Consider the following 15,531-nt stretch of genomic DNA (forward strand, 5'->3'; position numbering starts at 1 on the left):
GGGGAGAAACACAATATATTTTATTATTATTATTTTAAACACCAAAACTTACTAACATAAAAATAATGACTTTGATTTACCTTTCATTGTTTAATTTTTAATCAGAGTGTGTCCTCTAATGGATTCCTACATATAAAAAATGCACATGATTGGTCTATATCATAAATCATCTATAAATTCACTCTACAGCATGTCTCTAAAAACTCACATATGTGGCAGCAAGTATACGAGGGTTCAGGTTAGGTGATCATTAGTTTCCCTTTCAAAATCATGTCAAAAGTGAGATGTACCCATTAAACTGAACCCAAATTTAGGTGGGCTCAGATATTTCCGGATAGGCTTAGTGACCATAAGGGTATAATTGCCTCGTACCACGCTTCTGTTTTCTAACATAACGATTTGTCACATGGGAAATATTAACACAAAATCATGGAAAAAAATTTAAATATTATACAGATAAGTTGTATATTTTAAAAATAAAAACACATAAACTGGGATAACAATTCTTTTCTGTTGTTCTTAAACCAAATAAATAGGACATTTCATATCTAATAACTAAGTATTATCTAACATTATTTCTGTAAGAATGAAAAACGAAATAAACTGAGAGGAAAAGTAAATTTCCACTTAATACTGAGCATTACTAAATCAAAATTAGGAAAAACAACTTTACAATTAATAGATTAATAATTAACTGAAAACAAGGGTCAGGCCACTGAATTGAAATAATTTAGAAAGCTGAAAGGAAATTAAAATAAATTTGTAGGACACTCAGGGAAACTCACTTCACCAAGACGAGGCTGAGTGTAATTGTGCCACTCGGAGTAGGTATATCGGCAGTTGTCCACCTCCACATGTCCTCCCCGGCAGGAATCCAGGGTGTGATGGTGCCCGGTCCCCCGGCACGAATCCAGGGTCTGGTGTCCGCCTTTCACCATTTCAATAGTCTCCTGCCCTCCATTTTTCACTCCTGATCCCATGGTACCACAAATTCCATGAGTGGAACTGCCCGCAGTATGCGTTGTGAAGCCATTGGTGGAACACTGAAAGGCAAACAATTTGCATACAGAAGCGAAAAGCAACAACAACATGCAGATAAGGCCCTATGTTTTTGTGTTAGAAGGTAAGCTCCCTGAGGGCAAGAACTAAATCTGTCTTGGCAATCCTGAGTACAGCGTCCAATGCATCTACAAATTGCAGATGTCAACCGGTCTACACCTTGAGACAAATCAGAAAGCTAAATGTATATTCCTTCTTTAAAAACTTCTTAGAATACTGCACAAGCTAATTTCTTAAATCCTTCCAAAATCGCAAAGCTCAAAATCAGGACTCTGGTTATCAACATCTCATGTGAATTTACCCTGCTTGGTTTAAATTCACTCCCTTTACCTAGAAAGACTAGACTAGACTAGAACAAGAAACAGAAACCGTGATCAGTATTTTTATTCAGTGTCTAATGTCATCCCCCTCAACTAAAACAAAAATACAGAAAAAGGAGTTGCCATAAAAATCTAAGTTGCAATAATAAATTCTGTGATCTCAATAAAGAAAAATAAATCAGCAGGGAAAATAAGAACAACAAAGCTCTGGGCACTAACTTTCTACGCTGCGTTTTTGTGGGAAACTCTAAGTTTTTTGTTTTTTTTTTTTTCCAATACCTTCCTAGATGTCAATGACTTTTGTTTTCTAAATCTTTCCTGTTCTTATCATCATTATGCTTTCCGTAGAAAATTTACAAGTCCCTCATCTACGTACTAGGCTAGAAATCAAAGTTGGAGCTCTGTAGTCACTTGCTAGCATTGTCATTTCATATATTTGACCTCAGGCTTCTTTCTAACCCATATTAGAACCAGAAAGACTCCATTAAAGTTCTTCCCACACTGATCAAAGCTCATAGTCATTTTATTGCTGTTGCCAGAAAAAAATATTAAAATAATTATGCTGATGATCTGTGAATAATTAAATGAAATATTTTTACAACACAAACAGCAGTTTCAATATATAAAAAAGACTGGACCTAAAGTTGAAGTCATGAAACATTTTAAGTAGAAATAATAATGAGATGCTAAAGGATTTTAACTCTTAAGTAACACTATATGCCCACACTGAAAGGCCACGTATCATCAATAGAATCAACATCATTTATCTAGTCCATAGGATGGATGAAATTTCATATATTGTCAATTACCCGATTTCAAAAGAACTTTTCTCAGAAAAGATAATTATAGTTGGTTAGGCCAATTTGTCCTTTGTACTTATTTTAAAAAGAACAAACTACTTACTATTTTGTCATCTCCTGGAGCTTCTGTGTTGGACACAATAAGGTTCTGCTGGGCTAAATCATCAGGAAATACTTTGGGCTGCTTAGCTGCCCCAGTACCCCCACAGACTAAGGTAAACAGGATACCTGGAGGAGGAGAGAAGTTACTTCAGTTGATTATAAAACAATATGGAGTTATGACTTTAGGATGACTCACACAAAGACAGCCTTCCAGAAAATATAAATATGGTGGCTTGTGGAGAAAGTCTGCTCTAAGCTGGTATGCCACAAAGACGTGCTCACTGCCATGTTTCTGCACTGAATTTTATGTCTGTGCTGCAATAACACGAGAACAGTGCTTTCAGTAAATGAATTCAGTATGTTGTGTTAAGTAGAACTATATACAAATGAACAGCTACAGGTAGCAGTGCTGATTCTAAGAATGTGTCTTTAAAGTTATCGCAAAGGCTGTTATTCAAGCTGGTGAAGGGACTTACAAAAGAGCAAGGCTATGCCCAACAATATGGCAAGGATGGCCCACTTTCCAAGTCTCACTTCTCCGTGGCCGATCCTCGGGTCTGTGCGAAGCGTGCAGTCATTTTCAGTAACACAGTCACATAACTTAACAGTTAGTGGAGTAATGAGTGACACGCCATGTCTATCTGTGACTCTGACAGGTACTTGATATGTTCCAAACGGAAGGTCCTCCTGAAAGAAAAGACGAGCTGCCGTATCTGAAAGAAAATAAAACGGAGTGATAGAGAATGTCACTAATTTCTTCCAGTGTTAGGGTATTGGCCATATTTCCTGACAAATAGGTCTTCCTGATGGGAAGGCACAAAGGCTACAGGACTGAGAGTGTAAATGGACTGATGAGTTCTCATCTACAGCAACGGTAAACATACTGCATATCCAAGTTTCTCTCTGCTGCCTCTTACATAAATGTCCTTTGGCTTGTCTAATAACATATTTTTCTGTCCATAAACAAACCCTTCTTATCACAAGTAATAGGTGTTAAAGCACTCATATCTTCGAAAATTTTTAATATCACCATTCAGTGCAGTTTTCTTATATACATGGTTTATCAGAGAGCAATACTCTGAAATTCTGGATGTTTCCCTTTATTCTGTTCTTATATATTGTGCCAAACAGATATAAAGTTGTGACTCACTGTCAGAGACTGATTCTGACAGCTTAGAACATGGCTGACCTTGAACACACTGGTATGTGTGAGTTGTCTTGATGCTGTAGTGTCTCACAATCCTATACGACACGGGGACCAACTGTATACTTTATAGTTCTGATGTATTTTTTTAGGGTAGAAAATATCCAGGTCAATATCCAATTCAGTCTTGGGTATAGATCCAAAGATATATTACTATTCTGAATGTTAATGCCACATGCCCATTCTTAAGAAGAAACCTTTTCCATTTAACTGTCCCATTTATTATTAGGGTGTTTGAAGCTCTAAATATAAATTTGGGTGTTTGGGTAAAGGAATCAGTGGATAAGTCCATTTTAGAAGAAAGCATGGTTAACTTGGTAAGTCTATGTGTTAAAAATAAGAAGACTAACAAAATCAAAATTTACGATGTATAATGTGCTATGGTCTGATGCTTTCATTATCTTTTTACTCCCCCCAAATAGTCCCATTTTACATATAAGTAAATTAAGGCCCAAGGAGAATAAATAGCATGGTCATATTTACATCACTAATAATCAGTGGAGCCGGCATTTAACCCAGTCTATTTGATTTCAAAGACTCTTTGGAATATGTTCCTAATTTGGTGTTTCCCAGGCTTTGGCGTTATTTCACAGATGAGCAGAACTTAAAAGCAACAAAGCTTTGACCGACATAAGCCTGCCAATGTTTTACTGTACAAAGCAGGAATATTAAACAGAATTACTGGGGTGCCTGGGTGGCTCAGTCCGTTAAGCAGCTGCCTTCAGCTCAGGTCATGATCCCAGGGTCCTGGGATTGAGCCCCGCATTGGGCTCCCCGCTCAGCGGGAGGGCTGCTTCTCCCTCTCGGACTCCCCAGCTTGTGTTCCCTCTCTCATTGGCTGTCTATCTGTCAAGTAAATACATAAATAAACATCTTAAAAAAAATTACTACTTCCTTTCACACGATCTAAAAAGAAATGATGTTATGACATCAAATCAGTAGAATGGAGAAAATCTAAAAGTAAGGTTAGTTCTTCCCAAGAAAGAACAGTTGATAACCTTACACACACACACACACACACACACACACACACACACACAGGAATATTATTAAAAAGACTGAACATGCTGTCAGTTCACAGAGCAGGATTCAGGACACAGGGCCTTAACTTGTCACCATAGCTTCTACACATCCTTGTTTTCCTTTTCCCTTCCTGTTCCGCTTCCCTTGGCTTACAACTTTGTGTTCTAATTTGTCATACAAGAAAATGGAGGAATATTCCTTGGAAGCATGGGGTTGAAATTCACATTCAAGGACATTTTAAAGGCAAAGCTCCTCAGGTTATAGCAGATCTCGAGTCGTGAAAGCTAAAGTGCTGGGCGACCAAGACTTCAGGGCCCCCGTGGGTAGTTCAGTCAGGAGACGCGGAACCCTCTGAGGAGTTAAGAGCTGAGAGAGGGCCTCTTCATTTTTGTCATTCCTGTCACCATAGATCTTCTCATGGCTAAAGTCAGAAGTACAGACTAAGAACTAAGCTGGTATTAATGGCATTCACATACCGTTAATTTTTCTCAATCTCCACTTTCTTTCTATGTCTGAGTCACCATCACTGTCCAAACTGAAGTCAAAGGGCGGGCCATTCGCAGGCTCATCGGGATCGACAGCAACAATATCCGCAGATGCCAAGACGGGTTTACAGATTACTACTGTCTGTTTTGGTATAACAGGGCCATTATCGTTCACATCTTCAAGTATAATTCCCAGTGTTCCAGTACAGGTTCTCCCATCTAGAAAATTGGATGTAAAAATAGAATTTTTTAATGTTCTGAGTTTTTAACTAGGAAAGTTGTACATCAAAAAAATAGTTTTGGTGTTTTTTTTTTTAAGATTTTATTTACTTATTGACAGAGATCAAAAGTAGGCAAAGAGATAGGTGGGGGCGGGGGGGAAGCAGGTTCCCTGCCGAGCAGAGAGCCCGATGCAGGGCTTGATCCCAGAACCCTGGGATCATGACCTGAGCCAAAGGCAGAGCCTTTAACCCACTGAGCCACCCAGGCACCCCTTGACTGATTTTTTTTTTAAAGGAGAAAATATGACCAAGGGCGCTTCTGGTATAGTTAGAAGCACAGGGAAATTTGAGAAGGTGGGAAAGCACAGTATGTATATCCATGTTCTAGACAGAATGAGGCGGGGAGGCAGAGTGGCTGGAACTGACACCGCAGAGAAGGCCCCCCGAAAGCCAACCTCAGAAGCCCGGGATTTCATATGCATATAGAAAGTGCATAACGTTTTGGAGCAGGGGAATCAAAAGGGAGAAGATATGCATTTGGAAGATGAGAACAAAATGGTACATAGAAACGTTTGAAGGGTGAAAAGACTCCAGAAGTAGAAAATCACTTGTAAACCAAACTAATCCCCATGGCTGTAGCCTAAGGAATACATCCGTTTCTATGTCTAATAAAAATTTACTGAATAACTACTTTGTACAGGGCACCTTACTGGAAAATCTTGCAGATTCAAAGACGAAGGAGATGTGGGTCCAGGCCACAAATCAGTAACACAGTTGTGAAGTCTGAAGCTGAACACAAATCAGGACATCTGTCTCTAGATCACTTCTTTCTGCTTAATCAGGAGGCCTTGGGACATCAGCGATGACAAGAGGATAAACCAACCTATGCCACCTGCTGTCTGGGGCTGTGTCTTACTTGAAGCTGCCAACCTGGAAAAGCTGGAAGACCAGGCACAGCCCTGGGGTCATAACCTGGACCAAGGCGACAGGCCCTGTGATACCTGCAGTGTCATCAAGGACAAGGAGACCTGGTTCTGAAATGTGGGCCCCAGAAAAGGACAGGGGCGCCTGCGTGGCTCAGTGGGCTAAAGCCTCTGCCTTCAGCTCAGGTCATGATCCCAGGGTCTTGGGATCCAGCCCCGCATCAGGCTCTCTGCTCAGCAGGGAGCCTGCTTCCCTCTTCCCCTGCCTGCCTCTCTGCCTACTTGTGATCTCTGTCAAGTAAATAAACAAAATCTTTAAAAAAAAAAAAAAAGCAAAGGACAAAGTGGCAGCAACTATAAGACTGCTATGGGGTAAAGTGGAGAGGAAGAAACCAAAAAGAGAAAGCAAACTGAACACCTCGATATATAATATAATATAATATAATATAATATAATATAATATAAGCTTGCAAATCGAAATTCCAGAATGAGCAAGAGCGATGCTAAAAGGAAAACCAAAAAAACCACCCAACTGAAGATTAATTCACTCTATGCAAGACATCTTTGAAACATGTATATTTAGTATCTTCAAAGACATTTAAAAAAAAGGGGGGGTAACTGTTTCAAGAGCAATGAAATTATAGCTTAAATTCCAGTAGAACTAAAACAACAACATTCCTTTAATAGGGATTCTAGAAGAAGAGAATAAATGGAATGGCAGGGAAGCACTATTTAAAGAGATAATTGCTGAGAATATCCCAGAATTAAAGAGAAGCATGGATCTTTTTTTAAAATATATTCTGATGGCAGTGTTACATAAATAAAAATAAACTCACGCCATAAACACTATATTAAAACTATAAAATGCAACCCAGGGAGCCAAAAAAGTTGCCTAGATATATTACCTATGAATAGACAATGAGATTGACAGCAGATAAATTTACCTCAGCAACATGAGATGCTGGAAGATAATGGAGTATGACCCCTCACAGTGCTGAGGGAAAGAAGGACCTACCTCAAAACCTTACATCAAGTCAAATGATCAAATCAAGCAGGAGAATGACATTGAAATATTTTTCAGAATAAAATGAGTATGGTTTGTCCCCTAGACAACAACTTTGGAAGAACTAGTAAAGAATGTGCACCAGCAAGAAGAAAAGGGAACCAGGAGAGAAGGAATGAGATACAGGAAATAATGCAACAATCTCTCATTTTGGACAACTTAAAAAAAGAGAAGGGAAAGGGAGACAAAGGAAGCAGGGAGATCTGTATTTTATCTACCTGTCATACGTTTCAAAGGGCAGAATAATTTCACCTCTCAAAATCTCTGTTCTCTCTCTATGTGCTGTGTTCTAGCTCTCTCTGAAAACTGGGACTGTGGAATGTCTTGAACATTTCTTGCCATTGGATCCGCACAGAGTTGAAAGCACGTGGCTTCCTGACTGAGTCTGGTTGACTGCATTGTCTTTAAAAATTGACCTCTACAACATCTCCTCCTCCACTACTGTGCTAAATGTCTGAACTTCACTTCCATTAAACATTTAGAGTTGTACAATACACTCCATTTTTGAGGCATTGTGATTCGTATCAGTGTATAATATTTAAACTGAAGATCTTAGACATCTAATTCACAGTGTTTCACAGCTCTGTTTTTCACGTTGACTGAATAAATAATGCTCTAATTCATTGGAATGTAGGCATGCAATGCTCACCTTCTAATATTAACACGGTTCTATATGATTAAGTACTAATTCCAAATATGAAGTCATGGAAAGTGAACTACCCTTGGATTCGTGAGTTTTGTGCATGGCACCCTCCTGTTCAATGTTTCAAAAGTTTTGAAAGCACACTCCTCCCCAAAGCTGGAATAATCCAACAAAGATAAAAACCTAAGGGGCACCAAGGTGCCTCAGTGGGTTAAGCCACTGCCTTCAGCTCAGGTCATTTTCCCAGGGTTCCTGGGATCGAGCCCCGCATCGAACTCCCTGCTTGGTGGAGAGCCTGCTTCTCCCTCTCTCTCTGCCAGCTGCTCTGCCTACTTGTGCTCTCTCTCTATCTCTCTAATAAATAAATAACATCTTTTTTTAAAAAAATCTAAAACTGAGCTATATAGAGGACATCCCTGAGTGACACTACCAAGAGAGTTTAATCTAAGAAGACACTAAGAAGAGAGAAATTGAACCCAAAGTTGAAGAAATAGCTGTGTTCAGGAGAGCAGAAGGTGGTACCAGAAAGCACATGGACCAGAGAGGAAAGCGTGAAAAAATGTATACAGAGATGCCTTGCAAGAGGGTTTCAGAAAGAGGAAGCAAGTGCCATAGAGAAGCAGGAGGATGGGACGAGACAACGGACCTAACATCTGTGCTCACGAGATACCACCTTTCATCAGGAAGCAGCTGGTAGGGTCCAAAGGAAATTAGTCAGCACAGATTTTAGAAAAAGATAAAAACAGAAAAAGCAAACAAACAAAAAACCCCTTTGTATGATCTGAGTTCATAAAATAAATGGTAACATTCAGTCCCTACCCTCCAACAGAAATGAATGGGAAGGGGCCCATGATGCATTTATTCTATTCCACAAGGATGATTAGCTTATCTAAGCGCCATACAAATATTTGATCTCTCAGTTATTTTATCTCCTCTGCAACAGAGGAGAATGTAGAATAAACTTGTATTCCAAATCTCTTAATTCCAGACAATAAATGTATCTGATCTATCAACAAACCATTTGCCAAGCCCTGTTAAAAATGTAAACAGAACAGATTTGATTTTCATGTTATTCTTCTTTTTCACTTGCCTTTGACCAACAAGGATGTCCTGACAAAGGGACAAGGAACCTGAGGCCTTAAAGGACAGTCTTTAATTAATCAAAGTTAAATTAATAATAACTACAACCTTACTGATTCAATCAATGGATAGGAACCATTTCTCATTCATTTAGATAGAACTGAAATACCTAAAACATCTTCCAAAATTGCTTCTAAACTCTAATGTTGTAAGCTATAGTGTAATAACATATGTTTGCTATAGTTAGCACGCTTAGTTTATGGAGGCACTGAAGTCAAATGAATGCCATCACTAAATAGATCTCATACATAACCATTATGGTCATATTCCTCTCCATTTTGTAGGACTCACAGACCATTTTACCTTTCACATGGTTTTATGGATTCACAGTGTTTGTCTTTCTAATTTTATAATATACTATTAATCATGACTATGATTATTCAAAATAATGTCCTTAATCAGAATTTAATCCCTAAGTATGATGAAAGTTTCCTGTAAAAAAACAGAGCAGTTTTCTAGGAATGCATTAGCAGGCAATGAGCATGTTCTCCGTTGCAATGAATTCTCCTGCCAAAGTGAATATTTTAAAAGACATGACTGGATAAATTGAAGCTAATTTTATTAGAGTAACTTCCTCAATTTTCAATGATTGTTTACTTTTAAAAAATTATGGTTTCCAGTATTGCTATTACTAAATTATTTTATAATTACATAAAACTGAGGGTGTTATTAGAAAGCAAACATGAGTTAATAAATTACAGCAAATCTTTCAACTGCTCTATATCTTCTGGGGCGAAATACATTTTGAGAAAATATGCAGCTATGTCCACAACAGCCAGACTGTGGAAGGAGATGAGATGCCCTTCAACAGACAAATGAATAAAGAAGCTATGGTCCATATATATAATGGAATATTATGCAGCCACTAGAAAAGATGAATACCCAACTTTTGCATCAACATGGATGGGATTGGAGGAGATCATGCTGAGTGAAATAAGTCAAGCAGAGAAAGTCCATTATCATATGGTTTCACTTACTTGTGGAGCATAGGAATAACATGGAGGACATTAGGGGAAGGGAAGGAAAAGTGACTTGGAGGAAATCGAAGGGGGAGATGAACCAAGAGACTGTGGACTCTGAGAAACAAACTGGAGATTTTAGAGGGGAGGGAGGTGGGGGGATGGGTGAGCCCGGTGGTGGGTATTAAGGAGGGCATGGATTGCATGGAGCACTGCGTGTGGTGCATAATAGTGAATCTTGGAACGCTGCATCAAAAACTAATGTATTTTATGGTAACTAACATAACACAAATATATATATATATATATATAGTCTATAAAGGGACTATATATATATATATATATATGGGTGCCTGAGTGGCTCAGTGTGTTAAGCCTCTGCCTTCGGCTCAAGTCATGGTCTCAGGGTCCTGGGATCGAGCCCCACATCAGGCTCTCTGCTCAGCAGGGAGCCTGCTTCTCCCTCTCTCTCCGCCTGCCTCTCTGCTACTTGTGATCTCTCTCTGTCAAATAAATAAAATCTGAAAAAAAAAAAAAAATATATATATATATATATGTATATATGCAGCTGATTGCAAATCGATGTTTTGGTTTAAAAACTGAGGATGTAAGTAGGGGAAAGGTAAGTAGTTCTTACCTTTGTCTGATGCAAGAATTGTGATATTATATATGCCACCTCTGACACTTTCCGCCTCTCTGTCCAGGGTTCTGAAAACTGTGATCGATCCTTCGTTTTCATTAATTGTGACCCACCCTTTTGGATCAGTTAATTTCTTATACCTGTTAGTAAAGATGAATTAAAGTAGCAAATCATATCATAGGCCAAATTATAATTCTGGCATCAAAACAAGTTATGAATCTTAAAAACATGGCAAATTTGGAGTTAATTAAAACAGCATACCTTATGCCACTACTACTTCTTGTTTCGGGATCATATGCTTTATACCCATGGCTCTTTGTTCCCACTGGCACATTTTCTTTAATTTGAACGGTTTGCACCAAAGGGCTACACTCAGGGCCCTCGTCCTGATTTTTTACATTAACAGTAACTGTCGCGGTGCTCATGACTGATCGTGAACTAGCCTCTTTAGAATACGGAGCTTCATTAACTACCCCAATCTGTAGATTCACCTGTTGTCTTTCTTCATAATTCAGTGGCTGCAAAACACAAGTGTGTTGAAAATCAGATCAAGACTTACTGGTAAGATCTGACCATGCTAACTGACATACATAACTAATGTTGAGAATAGTAAGGAAAATATTTTTTTTTTTTTTTGACTGACATTCAAAATGGATGGAGAGATAAAGAGTTTCCAAGACCGACAAGGCTTAAAAGACTATGCAACCACCAAGCCGACACTGCAGGAAATATTAAGGGGGGTTCTAGAAAAAATCCTAAGAATATCATTGAACAGAAATATAGAGACAATCTCCAGAAAGAAAGACTTCAAAGGTAACATAATGTCAATAAAAACATATCTATCAATAATCACTCTCAATGTGAATGGAATAAATGCACCCATAAAACGATATAGGGTTGCAGATTGGATAAAACGACAGGACCCATCCATATGTTGTCTACAGGAGACTCATTTTGAACCTAAAGATACACCCAGACTGAAAGTGAAGGGATGGAGAAGCATCTTTCATGCCAATGGGCCTCAAAAGAAGGCCGGGGTAGTGATTCTCATATCAGATAAATTAGATTTTAAACTAAAGACTGTAGTCAGAGATACAGAAGGACACCACATAATTCTTAAAGGGACTATCCACCAAGACGATCTAACAATTGTAAATATCTACGCCCCCAATATGGGAGCAGCCAATTACGTAAGAAAACTATTAACCAAGATAAAGAGTCATATTGATATGAATACACTATTAGAAGGAGATCTTAACACGGGTCTCTCAGTAATAGACAGATCATCCAAGCAGAAAATCAATAAAGAGACAAGAGCATTGAATGACACATTGGACCAGATGGACCTCATAGATATATACAGAACATTCCACCCTAAAACAACAGAATACTCATTCTTCTCAAGTGCACATGGGACCTTCTCCAGCATAGACCACATACTGGGTCACAAATCAGGACTCAACTGATACCAAAAGACTGACATTATTCCCTGCATATTCTCAGATCACAATGCTTTGAAACTGGAGCTCAATCACAAGGAAAAGTTTGGAAGGAACTCAAACACCTGGAAGCTAAAGACCACCTTGCTTAAGAATGCTTGGATCAACCAGGAGATCAAAGAAGAACTTAAAAAATTCATGGAAACCAATGAGAATGAAGACACTTCAGTCCAAAACCTATGGGATACAGCAAAGGCGGTCCTAAGGGGGAAATACATAGCCATCCAAGCCTCCCTCAAAAAAATTGAAAAATCCAGAATACACCAGCTGTCTCTACACCTTAAAGAACTGGAGAATCAACAACAAATCAAACAAACTCCACACATAAGAAGGGAAATAATCAAGATTAGAGCAGAGATCAATGAGGTAGAAACCAGAGATACAGTAGAACGTATCAATGAAACTAGAAGCTGGTTTTTTGAAAGAATCAATAAGATCGATAAACCACTGGCCACACTAATCCAAAAGAAAAGAGAGAAAGCCCAAATTAATAAAATTATGAATGAAAAGGGAGAGATCACAACTAACACCAAGAAAGTAGAAACAATCATCAGAAATTATTACCAACAGTTATATGCCAATAAGCTAAGCAACCTAGATGAAATGGATGCATTCCTGGAAAACTATAAACTCCCAAAACTGAACCAGGAAGAAATTGACAACCTGAATAGACCGATATCCAGCAACGAGATTGAAGCAGTGATCAAAAACCTCCCCAAAAACAAGAGCCCAGGACCTGACGGATTCCCTGGGGAATTCTACCAAACTTTCAAAGAAATAACACTTATTCTCCTGAAGCTGTTTCAAAAAATTGAAGCAGAAGGAAAACTTCCAGACTCTTTTTATGAAGCCAGCATTACCCTGTCCCCAAACCAGGCAAAGACCCTACCAAAAAGGAGAATTTCAGACCAATATCATTGATGAATATGGATGCTAAGATTCTCAACAAGATCCTAGCAAACAGGATCCAACAGTACATTAAAAAGATTATCCACCATGACCAGGTGGGATTCATCCCTGGGTAAGGAAAATATTAAATATATACCCAGAAACCAGGTGGTGTTTGAAGGAGGGGAATCCAACCGATTCAGTATTTGGGTGGAACCCGAAAAACAAAACAAAAACTGCTCCTCAACTGTGAGTAATATCACAGGTCCTGATAATGAATTCAAGAAGCATTTAATTAGGGACGCCTGGGTGGCTCAGTGGGTTCAGCTCGGGTCATGATCCCAGGGTCCTGGGATCGAGCCCTGCATCGGGCTATCTGCTCGGCAGGGAGCTCGCTTCTCCCTCTCTCTCTCTCTGCCTGCCTCTCTGAATACTTGTGATTTTTCTCTGTCAAATAGACAAAATCTTAAAAAAAAAAAAAAAAAGAAGCATTTAATTAAAGTGTTTCAATGTTAACACTTGAGAGATTACTTAAGGAACTCCATACCCTAACCAATGGTTATTTACTACTTCATTCATTTTGGGACAGTCTATCCTATTCTTCAAATGAAGGAAATTATTTATACTTTGTTTGGGGTAGAAAATGTGTGTCAAATTTATAAAATGTTTTTCAGAGAGGACAGAGAAGAAAATAGAAAGCTCATGGACATTACACTTTCCTTTTTTTAGCTCTTCCATCCCAGTTACTTTTACCAAACTTAATGGAAGGTTTTTATTTTTTCTTGCCTGATATGTAGCTATAATGAGAATAGGTAGAGTCATTTCCTCCAAGACAGAGATTTTATCAGGTCTTGGACTTCACAGAGATCAAATTGCTTCTTAGAATACTAAGGATCAGGGCAGGGGTTGGATGAGGAAAGAGATATGATCTAAAAGACCTTTTTTTTTTTTGCAGTTTGAAACAGAGAAATTAACCCACAAACTGCGGTTAATTTTCATCACTGTAAGAAAAAGGATTTGTCATTTTTGATTCACGCTTTTTGTGAATATGTACAAAAGAGAAAGTACATGGACCCAAGATAGAATCATTTTCTAGTTAATGATGCAGCAGAAATAAGACTATGACTGTGTCCAAAGCAGGTGGCTTTATGGGCTAACTGGCTCCTGAATTAGCAGGGAGGACTTCTGAGATGTTGAAGAATAGTATTAGAAGGATGTTTCGTAAATGTTTACATCTCTGAATGGTTGAGGATTCCCATTCTCAACCGAGAAGGAAGCTAAGGTTGTAATGTATGCTAGATATAAATGAACAGATCTACAAATGCTGTCCCTATCAGTTTCACCAGGAATAACTCACCATTTGGGAAATTCAGTAAGTGGAGGCTCCCTGAACCAGCTACAGAAAGAATGGGCTACGAAAGTTTGGCACTGTGCCATAGACATCAAAGCTGTGCCAGATTAATTGTTAAGAGGTGTTGGTTACAAAGTAAATACTATTAACACACACACACACACACGCACACACATAATATTATTTTAAATACCAGGACTTTATAAAAGGTGCTCCAATTTGAATATACTCATCTCATTATAGAGATGGAGAACACAGCATTTATATTTACCTATGTATCTATTTTATCCCTACAGTTACCAGAATTCTCTTCTTTTCATTAAGCTCTAGTATGCTAATCTATGACATTATAAGCTGCAAATAACTAACTTACTAATTTATTCTTACCTTAACCACACACAGGACTCCTTCATTGGTTTTGGGGTCTGTTACTATTTTAAAATTCCCATTTTCATTGCCCTTTAAAATGGTATAATTCGCTCTCCAATTAGCAGTATTCATTAAGTCCTTATCCTCCACAGTAACACGTAAGATTTCCACATCAACTGTATTTTCTTCCACCGACGTCACATACTAAAATAATAAAAACAACAAAAAAGTGTTAATTAGTAACTGTCACAAATAGAGCACTGTGGGAAATAAACTCAGTTCTAATTTCCAAGGACATACATGATTTTAAGCCCTAAGTCCAAATTACTGTCACGGGTTTGGGGATACTGCATTTGAAATCATGGGGCAGGCACAGATGGAGTTATGCATGTTTAGCAATTAACACCGGGTCATACATTTTTCTTTTACTACTATCACGTACTTACAGAAGTACGGGTAAAAGTTGGCAAGTTGTCATTTGCATCTCCAATATTTATGATACAAGTTGAAGTTGTCTGCAAACCGAAATATTGACCATCCATGTCCTGTACTTTTATTTTCAACTGGTATTTATCAATTAGCTGAAAAGAAAGAATTTAAGCACTGAGAGAAAGCAACATTGTAAATGAAATCTTACTTTACACTCCGTAATTTTTCTTGCATTAAAAATTTAAGAAATACGTTATTAAATTTCATAGTTTTCATGTACTGGCAAAAGAATAATTTCCTCACGCCAGTAATTTTCTATTAATTTATGAAAATAGAGTAGTTTTGGGCGCCTGGGTGGCTCAGTGGGTTAAGCCGCTGCCTTCGGCTCAGGTCGTGATCTCAGGGTCCTGGGA

At 38.3% G+C, this 15,531-nt stretch overlaps 1 protein-coding gene across 4 annotated transcripts in view; it reads right to left on the bottom strand.

The window, feature by feature from the left end:
* DSC2 (desmocollin 2) overlaps positions 1-15,531 on the bottom strand; it is a 38,226-nt gene that overhangs the window by 2,062 nt on the left and 20,633 nt on the right. For 2 of the 4 annotated variants that reach the window (XM_046025530.1, XM_046025529.1), the window contains exons 8-16: positions 15,136-15,270; positions 14,708-14,893; positions 10,844-11,100; positions 10,580-10,722; positions 4,985-5,212; positions 2,758-2,994; positions 2,283-2,407; positions 786-1,043; positions 81-126 (exon numbers count right to left, since the gene is read on the bottom strand). In XM_046025530.1, coding sequence (XP_045881486.1) covers positions 91-126; positions 786-1,043; positions 2,283-2,407; positions 2,758-2,994; positions 4,985-5,212; positions 10,580-10,722; positions 10,844-11,100; positions 14,708-14,893; positions 15,136-15,270 — 1,605 coding nt within the window. In that variant the 3' untranslated portion in view covers positions 81-90. The remainder of the gene's footprint in view (positions 1-80; positions 127-785; positions 1,044-2,282; positions 2,408-2,757; positions 2,995-4,984; positions 5,213-10,579; positions 10,723-10,843; positions 11,101-14,707; positions 14,894-15,135; positions 15,271-15,531) is intronic. The other 2 variants (XM_046025528.1, XM_046025527.1) reach the window with 1 other exon arrangement.

Source organism: Meles meles, chromosome 12 (assembly GCF_922984935.1).
Source record: "Meles meles chromosome 12, mMelMel3.1 paternal haplotype, whole genome shotgun sequence".
NCBI lineage: Eukaryota > Metazoa > Chordata > Mammalia > Carnivora > Mustelidae > Meles > Meles meles.